General features: G+C 33.3%; 1 protein-coding gene across 1 annotated transcript in view; it reads left to right on the forward strand.

Annotated features, from left to right (window-relative positions):
- Positions 1–18,631, forward strand: part of BARD1 (BRCA1 associated RING domain 1) — a 70,952-nt gene extending 52,321 nt beyond the window's left edge. Inside the window, 4 exon segments of the mRNA XM_006906758.3 lie at positions 5,257–5,389; positions 5,894–5,986; positions 16,234–16,331; positions 17,423–18,631. Of these exon segments, the coding sequence (XP_006906820.3) occupies positions 5,257–5,389; positions 5,894–5,986; positions 16,234–16,331; positions 17,423–17,755 (657 nt within the window). The 3' untranslated portion in view covers positions 17,756–18,631.
- The last annotated feature ends 98 nt before the right edge of the window (positions 18,632–18,729 follow it).

An 18,729-nucleotide genomic window follows, 5' to 3' on the forward strand; every position in this document is an offset into this window, starting at 1 on the left:
GGAAAGAGTAACTATGACTGTAGCAGTGGAGTAGATAGATGGTAGTACCATTTGCTGTCATGTAGAGGGAAATTGCCAATTTTGTAAGACATCAAATGGAGATATTGAATAGACAGTTGAATATGTGAGTCTGTCGCTTAGGAGAGAAGTACAAGCTTGAGATAAAGGGGATAGTGCCGTTCCTTAGGAACTTGTAGTTTATGGAGAATATAGATGTAAAAAATGTATTGCACATGTCATAAACTTATAATGAAAGCCATAAAAATGTACAGTAGAACCATATAGAAGGAAGACTCTAACATCGGAGGGATCAGGGAGAGCTTCACAAAGAAGGTGACGAAAAACATATAAGCTTTTAAAGGTAAAAGCTTTAGTGAGGGATTCAATAGAGTGCTATTGGTATAAAGAACTATAGCTCAATAGCAAAAAAAAAAAAAAAAATTAAAAAATGGGCAGAGAATCTGAACAGACATTTTTCTAGAGAAGATATACGCATGGCCAATAGGCACATGAAAAGATGCTCACCATCAATAATCATTGGGGATATGCAAATAAAAACCACAACGAGAATCACACCTGTTAGAATGACTGTTATCAAAAGGACAAGAAATAACAAATTTTGATGAAGATGTAGAGAAAAAGGAATCCCTTATGCACTGTTGGCTGGGAATGTAAATTAATATGGCCACTATGAAAGCCAGTATGGTGATTCCTCAAAAAATTAAAAATAGAGCTACCTTATGACCCAGCAGTTTCACTTCTGGGTATTTATCTGAAGAAAACGAAAACACTAACTCAGAAAGATATATGTACCACCCTCTCCCCGCCCTGCTCATTACAGCATTATATATGACAGCCAAGATATGGAAGGAACATAAATATCTGTTGATGGATGAATGGATAAAGAAAATGTGGTACCCTGACTCATTGTTGTGTGTGTGTACATATACACACACACGCGTACATACATACAGTGGAATAATTTTTTAGCTATAAAAACAGGAAATTTGCCATTTGTGACAACATGGATGGCCCTTGATGGCATTATGCTAAGTGAATAAGTTAGAAAATGACAAATATTCTATGATCCCACTTATAATGGAATCTAAAAACAAACAAAACTCCCAAAAAACGTGAGCTCAGGGATAGAGAACAGATTGATGGTTGCCAGGGGGTGGGTGCTGGGAGGGGGTTTGAAATGGAGGGGCAGTGCGAAACGGGTGAAGGGGGTTAAAAAGTACCAACTTCCAGCTATGAAATAAATCACGGGATATAATGTATGACATGGTTATTGTAGTTAACAGTACTGTATTGTATATTTGAAAGTTGCTGAGGGAATAGATCTTAAAAGTTCTCATCACAAGAAAAAAATTTGCAACTGTATGTGGTGATGGATGTTAATTAGACTTATTGTGGTGATCATTTTGTAATACATACAAAACGTCCAATTATGTAAACCTGAAACTAATAATGTTATATGTCAATTATATCTTGATTAAAAAAATAATGTTATTAAATAAGCTTCAAATAACAGAAAACTTTCAAATGCTTAAAGACAGTGTATTATATAAAGATTATCCCAATGTAGGGTAGCTTTCCACTTGGTTAGTTCAGCAGTTAAGTGGCTGCACCAGTGACTGAAATTCTCACTGTCTGTCTCCTTTGCCATTCTCAGCTTGGTGGCTTTGTCCTCACTAATCTCCCCTGTAGTGGTTATCAGATGATTGCCACAATTCCAGGTGTGACAGGGTCCAGCATTAAAAAGAAAGACTAAAACCTTCCCCAGAGCCTTCTAGTGGACTTCCTTTATGTCTCATTGGTCAGAACTGGTACACAGTTGGTTTTGACATACTTCATGGTTGAAGGATAGGGTCATTCCTTGCAGAGTGGTATCTGAACAAAATTGCATTCCTTTTACATGTAGGAAGTGAGGAATAGATTTTGAGTGGACAACCAACATTGCTCACTGCAGTCAGGTATACAAAGTGAGGATGGCAGTCCCAATGTAAGGATCAGCTGCTCAGAGACAAGGAAGCTATCATAAAGGACCTTAGAAATCTGAGAAAATTGAGCTTTGTGTGAGAGGCATAAGGTGTGTTAGAGATATTGAAGGTAAAGAGCCAGGTTGGGATCATATTGTGAAAGGCCTTGAATTCCCTGAAAAGGGGTTCAGACTTTATTTCTCTAGTTAATGGGGCAGCTTCCATGTGTGGCAGTGGGACAAGACTGAAGACTGGGTAAGAGGCTGTTGTCGTAGAGTCCACGCGTGAAATGGACAGGACTGGAACTGCAGGTGGTATGTAGCGATGTGGGATGGAGAGATGGATGGTAGACTCGCTATATTTAGCAACTACTCAGATGGAGGAAGATAAGAGATCGGGATATGTTGACATCTAGGATCGTTCAGAGACTTCTTGTCTAGTAAGGGCAGAAGTGGAAGAGAATGAACTGGAAGAGAACCTAGAAATCAGGTTAATTTCCTCATTTTACAAATGAGAAAATTGAGACTTAGAAAGGTTGTGATTTGCCCAGGGTTAACCAGCCATAAAAAATTGTTTTTGAATGGATCAGTTAGAACACACGTTATTTAAATCTTAGGTCAGCAGGCATTCAGTCTCAACATACTTAACAACTATAAATTGGCACTTATTTTATTCGTTTGAACTTGAGCTCTCCTGGCAGAACATAGCATAACTAAGTTGTCATTTGCCAATGTTCCTTTTATGTAAAAGCTGGAGAAAGACTATTTTAAATGTGTCAAAAATAAAGATATCCTTATGGTATTCTTGGAGTCTGAGGATAGCAGTTCCCTTCAGAAAAGAGGAAAGTGATTATCCTCTCAATTCAACTATCCAGTTACTGTTGTGTTTTCATTAAATGTAGGAAACCTATACTTTCTTCATGTCACATGGACATGGCCTGTAAATATAATTATTTACTATCTTAATCGTAGATACTTGGCTAAGGAAAAGATGATGACAACAAGTCCAAAACTGAAAGGGATTTTTCTTTATGTGCAATCCTTAAAATCTCAGCTCTGGGATTTGCCTTCCTCCAGCTACTACTAGATTCCCTTTTCCTCATTCTTTTTCAGCTACTTGGGCCATCCTGCTGTTTTCTGAATCCACCAAACATGTCCCATTTCAGATCCTTAGCACTAGCTCTTGTCTTTGCAAGGAACAAATGTAGGGAACCAGGTGCCCATATGGCGTGCTTCTTACTCCCTTCAGACCCGATTCCAGCATCTTCCTACCAGAGCTCTCTGGACTGCTGTATATTAGATAGCAACCTGCCAATGCATTCTTACCCCCCGATCCTGCTTTATCACCTGACATTATTGTATTGATTTTTCTCCCTCAACTAGAATATAAAGTATGTGAGGGCAGGGATTTGCCTCTTTTGTTTACTATAGTAGCCCCAGCACTGAGAACAGTGTCTGGCAAATAGCGGGTGCTTAATAAGTGTATATGGAATGCATGAATGAATCTAGAGGACCAGTCATGTTATATGCTTGCCGCTGAAACACAAACACAAGTGCTTGGGTATCTGAGTCTAAAATCCTTCATATCAGTGATTTCTAAGTTATTCTGGAAGCTGCTTTCAAGGATCATCATGCAGAAGGGAAGGGGTGGGGTTCTACTTCTCATTTAGAAGTTTTGTTTCAGGTAAAGATGAATGGCTGTTGGAAAGCACTTCTTTAAATTTAAGATGCAATCTCTAAGCTTAAAGTCTTAAAAAGCTGCTTGCCATATTCATTTTGTGATTTCTCTGCCCATGATCCGTCTGAGCAGCATGTTTAACCTTTTTCTTTACATAATTTTTTAAACCTTATTTTTGAAAAACTCATTAATTAAGAATAACTAGTTTATCTAAGAAAACGTTTCATATCAAATTATTCTTTAAATAAGTTTGTTTAATGCTAATGTACATAATATCTAATTCTATAAAATCAGGATATTGAACCCTTGGGATGTTTTTTGAATGTCTTTTGAATCTCATGGTTTGAGACCTCTGATTATTTAAAGCAAATGCACCCCACCCCACCCCTGCACACACTCACTCTCAGCACACCCCCCAACCCCCCGACCCTTTAGTCAGACATGTGGCTTTAGCAGCTGTTTGCTTTATGTTTTTTTTTTTTAATAGCATTCCTTAACTATGAGAAATTAATGCTAGTTTCTATTTTTTATTCAATTTTAAAAACTTTGATAGGAAAATGACCCACTTTGGTTCTTTCCTTGTGTTGGTAGAAATAGTATCATATCCTATATTTAGAATTGATACCTTTTCATTCTTGTATTTTGTGTACAGAACTAATTTAGCTGAAGTGGATTACATAAATTAGAACGTAAGGCGTTCCATTGAGAGCTATTTTATGGCACTCGCGTGTATAACTGACAAGAATTTTGAAATACTGTTTTCTTAATATTACTATCATATAGTAATTGAACAATACATAAAGTACACTGAACTGTTTTTATGTTATGGAGTGTTTACAATGTTTAGGATAGAAATGGTTACATGATCTTATAATTTAGTGAATAATAAAAAAGATACATAGTGAGAAATGTGATGTAAATATGCGTGTGATGTGCATGACATGTCAAGTAAAAATAAACTTTGCAAGTTGAGCCTGAGAGGAATAAGTAACTCAGGAAGCTAAACTTTTAAGTGCTGAATATTACCATTTAAAAAGACTTTTTATGAAAGTCTTTTAAAAAATGTTTTGTTTACATACTTAACACATCATAGACTTATTTAATGTATTTCAAGTGAGTGAATTATTAAGATTGATCTGTTCATAGGTATTGCCAGGAATTTAGGTGTAATTTTGTAGGGCATCAGACTGGATAAATGATCACTTCAATATGTGAAGTGAATATTTAAATACCAGTTTTCTCTAATCTAGTTTCTGAGCTATATCTGTGATCATACCGTCAGTGTTTCACTCATGTTCTTTGGACCTTTGAGAGCCCAGATGTCTACTGTACATATACATTCACATATGTAAGAGGACCCCATGTCTTGTATTTGAAAATTACAGTATTATGTTTGACTTTTATTGGGAAAATAAATAGAAAAATAATTGTTCAAATGTATTGAGGTTTTGAGTGATGATTCAGAAATCATTGGGAATGACCAGGTAGAGAGAGCTAAGTAGTGAAATTTCAAGCTTAAACCAATAGAAGATCAGTTTAATTCTTTTCTAGTCTTTAAATGTTTTTAACACTGTGGCATCTCCCTTTTCATTAACAGATGCACACTGGTCAGCGTAGAGATGGTCCTCTTGTACTTATAGGCAGTGGACTTTCTTCAGAACAACAGAAAATGCTCAGTGAACTTGCAGCAATTCTCAAGGCTAAAAAATGCACTGAGTTTGACAGTACAGGTGAGGATTATTTATTTATTTTTGGTAGAAAAAAATTTAAGTAAGTAATTCCTTTGTGTGACTCCATGGAGATATGGCTGTATACTTTGAATCTCATAATAAATCTAAAATATTTTTATAGTTGTAAACTACTTATAAACTGAATTTGTTTAAGAAATATACTGTTCTGTCCTAAACTAACGACAAAGTTTAAAACTTTGTCGTTAGTTTAGGACAGAACAGTATATCAGAAGAGCAAATTTATGGGTTTTTTAATGACTGATAAATTATAGTGCATGTGATACTTTACTTCTTCAATTTTAATTTGAAAATAAAAGGAAAATTATATTTGCTAATGTGGCTTTAAGATATGTGGTTTATGATCTGATTTTTCATGTTGGTTGCCTTTGAAGAAAATTCAGATTAAAGTTTATAAAATGTAGACTAACTAGTTATAAAAAGCAGACTAGTTAAAGAATTATTTTGGTTTATATTTCTGTTTCTCATACTGCTTTTTCTTTGTAGTAACTCATGTCATTGTTCCTGGTGATAAAGTTCAAAGTACCCTGAAATGTATGCTCGGGATTCTCAGTGGATGCTGGATCCTAAAGTTTGAATGTAAGTGTTGGATTTGGGAGAATTTAAAAATGAATTAAGTAGACTGAATTTCATTTTTCATATCGCACTATTGCCAATAATTATTTAAGCACCTTATGTTAATTTTCTTACCTCTGATTAGTTACTGCGTTTTATAAAATCTTCTCATATTAATAGTATCATTTAGTGTTCTTGGTAAATGTCTACAAATATGTTCTGGTTTTAAAGTCTTCTTTTTTCCTACTATACCAACTATTTTAATAAAGAGTAAACAGATTATGTCATTGATGTTAAAGCCCAAGCAATCCATATTACTATTAAATAGTATATTTAACTTAATAAATGTATGTTTTAAATATACTGCTATGAAATGTAAGTGATTTATTGCTATCCCTCTATGATTTCTATAAACTTGCATGCAAAACACCGTTTTGCTTTCTTAACTAATCCAGTATATTTTAGGAAGCTGCTGGGCAATTTGGACTGCCTTATACTACCTGATTTGGGGCAGTTATACCAGCTATTATCTAAACCTCTGCTGAAAATGTATTCCCGTTACCCACACGTTAGTGGTCAACACCACCACCGTGAGAGCTGCCTTTCCCCTTCCCTGTCTTACTTGTTTGCCTTTCTTAGCCTTGGCTTTGCTTAGGACTTAAAACTAAATAAAGAAAGAAGCTCATACAGAGTTATTTCTACTCTTTAATAGCTAAAGTATCTACTTTGGATACAGTGGCTAAAATAGGACAGTGGATTGACCTTTTCGGTTAACTAATTGTTTAGAAAGAATAGTGGCAGCCAGGGGTTATAGGAGGAGTCCCGTGATCATGCATTTGAGTCTCTTGATCCTACTGGTGGTTACCTTCCATAAGGCTACACATGCGATTAAATTATATAGATCTTTATACATGAACACAACACATCACGAGTGCTGTATAACTGATGAAATCTGAATAAGCTGTATGGATTGTATCAATGTCAAAGTCTTGCTTTTGATATTGTGCTGTAGTTGTGTAAGATGTTAACCTTGGACACTGGACGAAGGTGCATGGGACTTTCCTGTACATTTCTTTGCAACTTCTTATGAATCTATAATTATTTAAAATTAAAAAGTTAAAAAAGAATAGTGTGTATTTTTGATGAAACTTTTTTTTAAAGATGCATCAGAATTAGTTTTAAAAACTTTTATGGTTTTGTGCTTTGAAGCTTTTTGGTAGAGTGCAGTGCTTGATTTATTAGATCTTAATTATTAATTTAATATGTTTGAAGTTGATTTGGTGTGTAAAATGGTTTCGTTTTAGCAGTTGGTATGCCTGTCCTTTATGCAGCTACCACTTTTGTTGTGATGCTAGTCTAGACTGATAAGGTCTGATCCAGCTAAGTGGCTATGACTAGTAATGCCACTCTGTCTGTTCCCATCAGTGAGTGTTACTAGTCTCTCTCAGTTACAATCAGTTTAAGAAGTAGGATAAGCAATTGGACTGACCATTTACATAGTAAAGTTTCTCTTTCTGTTTCATTCCCATTTTTTAACCTTTTTTTTTTTCTTTCAAATCTATGGTGAGTCTTACTAGGCCTCAGTGTTTAAAAATTGATTTACAATGTTTCTATGATTATAGATCCTTTTGTACTGAATATGTGCCAGAAATCTTGCCAGTGGTTATAGGAAGAAATAGATTTTCATAATAATAAGGTATCGGTAATAAGAATCCATGAGAAGTTGGTAATGTTAAGGCATTTACCACTTACTTTGAGTGTATAGTTCTTGTGAATTTGCCGAACTTGCATCTGGTTACGTGCGTAAGCTGCATGATTCATGTCCATAAAATCTGCCTTCTTTAAGAATTGGAAGTTTTTGTCAATTTAATGGCTTGGCCATGTCATCTTTATATAAAATCACTGATGTACTCAAGCTGACATAATAGTGTGCTCTTTGGTGATTCTCAACAGTAGTGAATAACATATTCTAATTTTAGTAGTTCTTTTAAGATAAAGATGGATAGAATCTCTTATGAAGTTCATATCCTCATATTTTCTAATACAGAATCCAAAGAGAAATAGGTTTGAGACAATTACTTTAAATAGTCACTGGGTTTATAAAAAGAAGGCAAGAACTCTCAAATACCTTCTTTCCATATAGATATATATGTCTTACAGTTTCTATATTGTTCTTCATGTTAGGCATATAGTTTGATTTTTAAAAAAATGTTCAGAGCTATTCAAAACTATCTGAAAACCATCTATATTAAAGAAAGATGAGGTAGACCAAAGCTTTCAAAATTAATTGTAAAGACTTATGACTTATTAAAACTAAATCTTATGTTTGAGGATATCCTGGCTTAACTATATAGAAACTTTAATCCGTTTCCCGTTTGACTCGAGAATACTCACTGGCAGTGCTTGCGTCTGCAGCGTTTGCCCCAAGATAACACACAGATGATGGTCCTAACCATCCGCCAAAGTTTGCCACAAAATATCTTGCTTTTGTTATTTTCACATCGCTCTAGTGTATTGATAGTCTTTGGAAATAAATGACATCATTCTATTTATAGCATTCTGTTTTTGCCAGTGGTATTTCCATTTACAAAATATAGTAATTCTCGATCGCTGAAAATGTCAAATCATAGATATTCTGCTTTGTGTTGTTCCATACTTTTAAATTTACCACACACACACAGAAGTTATTAAATACTGATCATCATATATATTTTTGTTATATTAGGATTAGTGGCAAGTTCTGTTTAGAAAGAACAGTTTTTATTTTTTTAATTTTTTTCTTTTTAAAATTTTAATTAGTTTCAAGTATACAGTACATTAGACATTTCTGTTACATTAGGATTAGAAGAAAGTTCTGTTTAGAAGTAACGCCAAGAACAGTTTTTATATTTAATTTCACATTGAAGACAATTTAGATTTGCTTCAGCCTCAAAGAGGCTGATATTAAATTAATGCTGGCAGCAAGCTGCACTTTTTTTTTCCTAAACAGGAAATAGGTTAATATATCTTTTTATGGGGTTTTCCATAAACTACGTAGATTCAAGAGGAAATTTTATCTAAACATTCTCTATAGATAATTGACTTATTTAACAAGTTAAAGAAATTTAAGTTAACAAAAAGGATAATTATCCAAATTTAACTATTGAAGTTTTTTGTTTAAATGTTTGGTCTTAATTGGTTAGTATCTCATTACATTGTATATGTAAAGTGTATTACAGCGTTACAGTTAATGGACTTGGCATGAAGATTTTTAAAATAGGCCATAATTTTACTATTATACCAGCCATTCTGTCTCATCATATTTATTTTACAGATATTTTACAGAAATGAGAGATAGAGAGAGGAAAATTTCTTTCTTCAAGATTAAATTGTGGCTGAAGTTCTGTTTTAGTCCTAGTTTTGATGCTAATTCCTCATAGGCAATTTATAACTATGCGTAAGGCTGAACTTTGGTAATGAAAGAATAGAAGATGCACAAATTAGTCATTTTATTCAGCTCTTAGAGTGTGAATAAGGTGGAACTGCATCCGAAAGATATAAACTAGCCTTCAATAAGAGAAAATATCTTTTATTGACCTGTTCTTTTAGTATACTGCTTTCAGAATTTCCTCTAGCCTAACCTTTTTATAAAAAATTTAATTCTGCCTCTTCATTTTTCATCTCATTGTGAAGAGGAGAGCAGATGGCTGTCATCTTTTCTTTAATAATCTCTTCTTTTTCCCCACTCTCATCTAAGTTTAAATAAAATTATTGCTGTAGAAGTTTTGAAAGTCCTCAACACCTAAGGGAATTGCTGTGGGAATGTGCCAAACACTTGGCGTTGGACTTGTGTCTGTGAGGTGAGGAAGGGCCGGATAGGGTGGTTTTTGTTTTAGTTGAGGAGGATGGAACCTAAAAGACAATCATTACATCATCATTTTATAAATGACCTCATGATCAGATTAACATGCTTATACTTTTCTATTAAAATTTGTTTCTTCAAATGGCTCTTGAGAGTGCTGTGGAATTTAAAAAATAAATGTATTTTTTTATATTTCAGACTTTGTTAATTATTATAAAATTAACATGTCAAAGCTTTCGATAAACTAAGATTGATTAGGCAACTTTATGCTTGCAGAAATCTTTTATAAGAATAAAAAAATTAAAATGAACATCCTTGATCTAATAGTTTCACTTATGAGAATTAACTCTCGACAAGTAATACAGATGAAAGAATAAAACTATTTGCATTGTTATTTCTAATAGCAAAACATAGGGAGAATAACCTATATATGAGAGAATTAAGAGAATTCTGGAATGCTGAAAAATATTTTCTGAAGAAAATCACATCTTTATATAATTATGAAACTGATGAATTATGAAAAACAAGATTTTCAACTTGTTTTATTATGAAAACTGACGAATTATGAAAAACAAGATTTTCAACTTTAAAAAGCATAGAACAGCTATATCTTTACTTTCAACAATATGTAAATATGTAAATGCATACAGCAAAGAGACATAAAAAGAAACCAGTGGTAGGTAAGTTAGTGAGGCCTGTTTGTTTATAACAGTTTTAAAAACAATGTGTCTGTTAAATGAAATTTAAGTTCTCTAGGAAGAAATTCAACTTCTCAGTTCTGATAGCAGTTAGAAAGTATATCTTCTTTTAGTCTTTTCTAAAGAGTAATTGGATGGATAAGGGCCTCAGTTTTAATCAGGGAAATTAGAACCTTTATGTCTATATTTCTCTAGTTTGATACACCAGACCTTTTATACCCGTTATGCAGACCAGGCAAATACATTTTGATATGGTGATCATCTTAATCAAAACAAATTCTTACATCAATATTTGTACTTTAAATATATGACTAAAAAAAGAACACATGTGAGTTTTTAAATTATTAAGAAAATTTTGGGATATTAGACTGAGTTTGGTCTTTAACCATATTTATAAAAAGAATTATTTTAATATTATAATTTGTAATACAAAGTTTTAAATTGATATTCAAATTTTGCCCAAGAAAATTTTACGATATGGTAATATATTTTTGTGACAGAATTGACCTGATTCTTGGTATGCATTAAGTAAAAGAGATATGAGTAAGTATGTGTGTAATTAAGAGTACCAGCTTATAAACTAGCCAGAAATAACCAGCTGTTAAATGGTATTTACATGGAATCACAAAATCTAATGACCCATGACAGTATTTTCTATGATATCCCAAATGTAAATGTTTAGAATGGCATCAATGGAGCATTCAGCTTTTATTTTACCTTTTCAGCCTTCATTTCATTGTTCTTTCAATCTTTATGGACTTTCGTAATATTGGGATTATGTCTTCTTTTTCTTGCCACCCAGTTTTTCAAAAATTGCAGTGAGAATATAAGTTGATTTTTCATTTGTTTGTCATTGTTTTAAAAGGTTTCCTCATGTGATTGATTTTCTTTTTTTGTAAAGTAATATCTTAGCCTATTTGACTAAAAAGCCTAATAGAAAAGCATTTTAAAAATAAATTCTTATGTTTTTACAGCCTGGGTGTTAATTTTTAATAGAATGAGAAGGGAAATTCTTCAATGTTTATTTTGCTAATAATGCTGTTATCTTGAGTTACTTAAGTGCCTGGTTTAGATGTAATGACATTTATTAGGACTTTTGGTTTTGACATAAAATGATGTTTGATGGTATTTTTTTTTCTGGACATTTCGTGGTGACTGAGTGATATTTAATCCGATTTTCAGTGCTATTGCAGTTACAGATCTAGATGTTTTTTGATGGCATGAGTGGGGCATTTAGTACTTTTAGTTTTGAGAGTAGCTCCAGAAGAGTAACAACTTTTTAAAATATGGGTTTATTTACTGCTCAGACTTTTGAAGAGAGTGAGCAAATTCTGTGGCCTTCCGTGGAGGGCTGTTTAACAGATTGCCATACTGAAGTTTTATTCTGTCTTCGTTGATTCTATTCTGTAATTATTTATGTGTAGCTGTGAATTTAGGAACCCCTTTTTCCCTATCCCCTTTCATTTCTGTGATCCTTTTTTTTTTTTCCTTCTAAAATGACAGGAAGTGACTAAGTTTAATAGAGATCCATGAACATCATCAGTGGTTCATGCAGCTAAAATGAAAATCCACATTTATTGATATATATTCTTTGATGAGGTAGGAAGTAAGAGTGGTTACTAAATTTAGAATAAAGGAGTACCTTCTGTAGAGTACAAGATTCTTTTTTAAAAAAATTACTGTTGCCCAGAATTCATAAGCTGCATTAGTATGCAAAGATTCCAGGCTTTGCTAAGGTAGCCAGAGCAACCTTAATGACTTGGAGTTAATGACTTTGAATTAGGCAGGACTTTGGGAATTGGGTTTCTTACCTGTATATAAAAAAAGTAATATGACCCAGTCCAAAGGAAAGCTTACTTGAAATAGTAGACGTGATCAAGAATACATCTGGACTGAAAGAATCTCTTAGTTTTAATAAGATAAGAAGTTCATGCCTGTATTTCTGTAAAATGATAGCTTCAGTCAAAATCTTAAAATATAATGAAACATGTAAAAAGTAAAAAAGAGGATATAAAGCATATCTTTTAGAAGGATATAGCATCTTGACATATTTTAAAGTATCATTCTGGAATATGTAGAAATCTGTTTATATAAATAATGACTCATGTAAAGTTATTTGAGTCTGAAAATTATTAGCTTAGAAAGCTAACAAGTGATCTTGTATATGCTTCTTTGAAAGAATAGGAGTTCATCTTTCTGCTAAACTATGTAGTGGCAGATGATAGAATAATACAGACTTTATTAAGTACATTATTACAAATATAAAATATATTTTGGTTAAATTTTAAGAAGTATCTTTAAATTGGTGAGCAAGGGCCTATTTTAAAATCTTACTGTGTGTTACAGTATATATCATACTTTAGATGAGTTTATGTCTAGGAATGTTGTGAACGGTCTGATATTTTTAACACGGAAAATAGGCTTAAGAATTCTTGTTGCAGTTTAACTTTTACGGAGTAAATAAAACCTTGACATATCATCTATTATATAGAGAACAAAGTGGTTTCCAAATGGTAGAGACAGTTGGAAGGCTGAGTGAAAAAGGTGAAGGGATTAAAAACTACAGATTGGTAGTTTCAAATTGGTCACAGGGATGTAAAGTACAGCGTAGGGAATATACTCAGTAATACTGCAAGAACTATATATGGTGCCAGGTGGGATCACTTTGTAAATTATATAAATGTCTAACCACTATGCTGTATACCTGAAACTAATATAAAGTAATATTGTCAACTGTAATTGAAAAATAAATAAGTAAAAAATACAGTATCTGCAAAGCACTATAAAGTGAAGCACAATAAAAGGAGATATGCCTCTATTCATATTTTAAAAAATCTATTATTTAGGCTTGCTTGTTAATTAGGTAATGTTATAGCTGGAAGATTCTCCTACTTCCTTGATGATGTTAATGTAGCACCATTTAAATCACTGAAAGTTTATTTTAAAGTATTTCATTCTTGTTTCTTCTTTAGTAAATCAGTACAGTTTATCTAAAATGTTCACCAGGAAGTTAATATGAATTTGTAATTATTTTAAATGTACCGAAAAGTACATCTTTATTCTGAAACTCATAAGGTACAAATTAGAGCGGCACCTTTGGCAGCAGTGAGATTAATGAAACTCATTGATTTGCTGAAGACAAAGCTGGATGCATTGTTCTCCCCACACGTCCAAGGTAGTCAGCAGTTTTTGCCATTCGTATATCCTTTGGCCAGCTTTTAAAAAGAATGATCCTCCTATTATTTATTTATTAACTGTTTATGTGATTTATTGCCAAAAGAAGTACAATATATTAAATCTGAATAGAGAATGCCTGGAGTTTTCTGAGATGCTTTTTAAAAATAAAATAAAGATTAAAGAAGAATAAAGATTTTGAACTAATCTAGGAACTGGAAGATATATCAGTTCTTATTTCAGTTATGTCACTGGGAAAACTGCTTAAATATCTTAGGACTTAAGTTTCCTTCTCTGTGAAAGGAAGAGGTTGATTAGATGAAGCATCAGGATTTTAAAGTGGCAGTTAGAGGGGCAAAGCAGATACAGTTTATGTGGTTATGTCCAGCATAAGCATTTAATTTTTGTGTTTTTAAGTATAATGTGCATTTTCTCCACAACTTTCTACCAGTTAACACCACGTTCCTCACATGTTTATGTAATCCACTGGCCTTCATAGGCATTCAAGTTGCAACCCTTGGACTAGATGTCACTCCTGGCTTTCAAAAAATTGATAGTTTCTATGCTATGACTGCAATTCTAACAGAACACTTTGTCACCATTCAAGCATGTTATAGACCTGGAAACTGTTCCTTAGTTTGTGTGTGGGGAGGGGGAGGAGTGGTACAAAACACTGTATTTTCCTTCTTCTTTAGTTGTTATTATGTGACAGAAAGTTAGCACATTGTTACTTGGACTAGGAGAATATCCGAGGGAATGTATTCTTCATTCAGCTCAGTAATTGTTATTAGAGCATGGATTTTTCTGCTTTACTTTACAATAGCTATAACAATAGCTATAAACCTGAAAGTTTTATGACTTGAGGTGTATTTATACTATAAAAGCACTAGCATCTTCCTGCGGAAGTGCCATGCTACCTTCTTGATGTCTGCCATCTCATTTCTCTTGATGCCATGTTTATCTCATTCTGGTATCTTGTAAGGCTTAGCTCTGTTGATTAGCTAACATCAACACGTTGCCAGGATCAATAGATACCATTTTAATATGTTTTTTTTGGCAGTAAATAAACTCATAAAATGGATAATCAGCCAGTATAGACAAAGCCTATTTTTTTATTTCTGTAATTGACATTAGCCATTCACTTGTTACAGTAGATTTCATAGGAGTATTCAGTGTTAAGTCCTTGGATTTACAGGCTGTCGTAATCATTTATCTAAAGATTCTGGCCTGAATGCTCTGCAAATATCATTAGGAAAGGAGATTTAGGAAGAGGACTACTTGCTTAAGAGATAAAAAGTAAAAGTAATAGTTTACGTGTAAAATAATGAGTTTGAGATAAGTCACTGATTTAGTTAGACTGCTGATGTTTTGGTGGGGGTTGGTGTTTCACATGGAAACATATATGATGTAGCCAGCAGGCACACTGGTAGTGTTTTTGGTATGATACTTTGACCTAGGCAAAAATTTTATTTTGAAACTAATTTTCAATAACACAGTAAGGTTAATGTTTTAATACTAGTTTCATTAGATAGTTTTTTACTCACTGAGTATTAATTATAGTATTTATAAATATAATTTATTACATTCAGAAAGCAAACAAATTTTGCAAAAGCACGATATTTACAATTAATTAGTAAGAAGAGTAGGATTTAGAAATTCAATGTAGCAATCTTGGCTGAATATGATTTTTATATTAAAAACACTGGGGAAAGAGATAGGAGAGCACAAGCAAAACTAACAAATTAAGAATCACGTGATAGGGAATTATAGGTAGCCCAAGATCGAGTGTTGAATTTGAATATGCATTGATAGTCCCGAGTTAAGAAAACATTTAGTCTCAACACAGCTCTGTTTTTGAAGAGATGGAACATTGAGTTGTTAAAATCTTCTGACTTTTATAAGTTAAGTAGCATTTTCAAACATTTCAATTGAAGTAGCTCTAAAGCATTGGAAATATTCAGTAAGTTATCTCTAGAATGGTGACATCAGTGTGTACCTGTCAAATCCCAGACTTGTCTTAGTCTCTGTGCACTGTTTATTTTAACAACTACTGTGGAGTCTCTGTTGTGTGGCCAGCTGAGCTAGGTGCTAAACCGATTTCCTTAATGTCAGATCACTTACAGTCTAACAGGAGAGTAGACATGTCTGAAAATGAGCAGTGGGAATGATGAGCACTCATGTTCAGATCGTTGTGGGCTGAACTGAATGAGGGACTTTTTATTCACCTTCCTTTTGATAATTGCTATAAATAACGTTAGATTTTTATTTTTTGTGTATGAAATAGTGTATTGATTTAGGTGTTTCAGAAAGAAAACTAACATTTGTTAGTGTTCAGTACTACTTCATTGCTCAGTCCTCTGAAGGAGAGATTGCTTATATTTTCTTTATATGAAAGCCAGTTTTATTACATTTTGTTTTGGCATAAGTAAAACTTCGATTTCTGTTTTGAAACAAAATCACGAAGAAAACCCACTTAGGTAAATTGTTTAATTTCAATGAGAAAGAAATAATGTTCAGTTGGTATTTATTTTGCTTTTATCCTTTTTTTTTTCTGTCAGGGGTGAAAGCATGTCTACAAAGAAAAGAATATGAACAGGAAGAAAAATATGAAATTCCTGAAGGACCACAGAGAAGCAGGCTCAACAGAGAACAGCTGGTATTTTTCTTTTGCTACTACTTTCATTGTTCTTATTATAACTGAATATTATTATCACCATCAGGAAAAACTTTTCCTGCCCTTTCAACAAGTACAGGTGACTGATTAAAATTTTAATTGTACTTATTTCAAGCACTTGATTCTGAGAGATGGTCACGGTGAGCAGTAAAATCCAGAAGGTAATAATTTCATACCGTTAATGGGTTTTTGGCATCTTAAACATTCCCATAAACCTTTCAGAACCTGAGGTAAGTCACAGACACAGGAAGTAACTTGAAAGAAAACCTACAGGTGCTGCTCAGATTTAGTTACATAAGTCTTTATTGCTGTGTCCTGCAGTTTTAATGGATGATATTCCATTATCCTATTGCTATATAGGTAAGTATATTAGAAATGATGAAGAAAAATGTTCAGAGAAGGGCATTGTGAAACTATTTTTCTTTTTTTTTTTTTCTAAAGCACACAGAAGTACGCTTTATAAAAAGTACGTTTCATAGCTAATGGATCCCTAGCCATGGCTTTATAATCTTTTGTGCCCCAGGGAATACATCCCTGGAACCCTGTGGGCCACACCCCGGAGCACTGTGGCTGCCCTGGAAACCTTAGGTTGGTAATATAGGGACCTAAATATGGATGGGAAGAATTGGATAAAACTCCATAGATAAGATGTTATTCTTACAATTAAGTTTAGCCCAGTATCACTGATGCGTATTTCATATACCTATGGAATTTTTGGGTCATTAAGTTCCACAAAATATGAATAAACTCTCTGATAAAGGAAGCTTAATGAACAGTTTTTGTTTGCATTTTTGGTTTTTTTACAAAATTTACCTGAAATCTGAGGAGAGTAAAAATTATCTGAGATGGTGACTGATCTTAGGGGAAAAAATTGTAAATAGGAAACCTATAAATGCATGATTATTTTCATGACCCAGAGAGTTTACTTGAAATACAGCTTGTCCCAGCACCTCCTTGAGTAACTGCTTAACTGCTCGTGACTATTAGTTTTTATTCTCATTTATTTAGAGCGTTTTAAAATATTTTGTTTTGCTTTTAACAAGTTTTTTTGTTTTTGTTTTTGCTTATTTCAGTTGCCAAAGCTGTTTGATGGATGCTACTTCTATTTTGGGGGAGCCTTCAAACACCATCCAAAGGACAACCTTATTAAGCTCGTCACCGCAGCTGGGGGCCAGATCCTCAGTAGAAAGCCCAAGCCAGACAGTGACGTGACTCAAACCATTAATACAGTCGCGTACCATGCCAAGCCAGATTCTGACCAGCGCTTCTGTACACAGTATATCATCTATGAGGACTTGTCTAATCATCGCCCAGAGAGGGTTCGGCAGGGCAAAGTCTGGATGGCTCCTTCTAGCTGGTTTATAGATTGTGTGATGTCCTTTGAGTTGCTTCCTCTTGACAGCTGAATACTATACCAGATGAACATTTAAGATTGAACTTAGACATTAGACAGTGTGAGAACCCAGCCATTGAGCTGTTGATCATTCACATTTTTATAAATAGGTAAACTCATTCACATTTTTTTCCTTGAATTAAAAAAATCTTATGCCAGATTAGGAGTTTATTGTGCGTTTACCATTTAGATGTTGAGACTGTTTTGAAGGATTTTCTTTTTAAGACTGGCATACATTTTGATTCATCATGTCTTTCTACTTAAATTTATCAGTTTATCAAAGATTAATGAGAGGGTCTCAGAACTGTTAATTAATATACAAGTGCTATCATTACTGTCTCATCCTTTCACTGTTCTTTAATGAAAACGCCACACCTGCCACCAACAGAAATAGTTGTCCTCTTTTAGTAAACAAAGTATATTGTCAAATAATTTATTCTGGCTTTATCTTAATGAAAATAGAGTACCTGGTCTACATGTGTCACCATAGGTGTTAAATTTTTCTCCCATCTACAGTCGTTTTCATCTTTCATTGCGTTTATTTAGTTTCTTATAATTAACTTGGCTGTCTGTACCTACATTTTTATCCCTTATTTTTATCTTGTCTGTTCATTAGAGAATCATGATTTGAACCCTAACATTATTGTTCTTTGCTGGTGAAAATCAACATTGGGCTTATTCAACATATTTTAATTGTATACACTTGCTTATTGTTAACTGTCAATTTGCTTGTTACTGTACAATTTATTGTTACTGTATTTATCTACAAATATGTATACATAATTCGAGCATTTTCTCTAACACATTTTAGTGTCACTATTTCTTAGAAGGTCTCACCAGACTAGCAAATTGTCAATTAAATGTTAATAAATTAAATTAGGAAGCAGTCTTTTTCTGGTAGACTTTGCTACGTGTTGCTAAAATAATTTTTTAGGATCTTAATTTCTTCCTTCATAAAGGTTGTTTTTTTTTTTTGTTTTTTTTTTT

The sequence above is a fragment of the Pteropus alecto genome, unplaced genomic scaffold (genome assembly GCF_000325575.1).
Source record: "Pteropus alecto unplaced genomic scaffold, ASM32557v1 scaffold110, whole genome shotgun sequence".
Classification (NCBI taxonomy): Eukaryota; Metazoa; Chordata; class Mammalia; order Chiroptera; family Pteropodidae; genus Pteropus; species Pteropus alecto.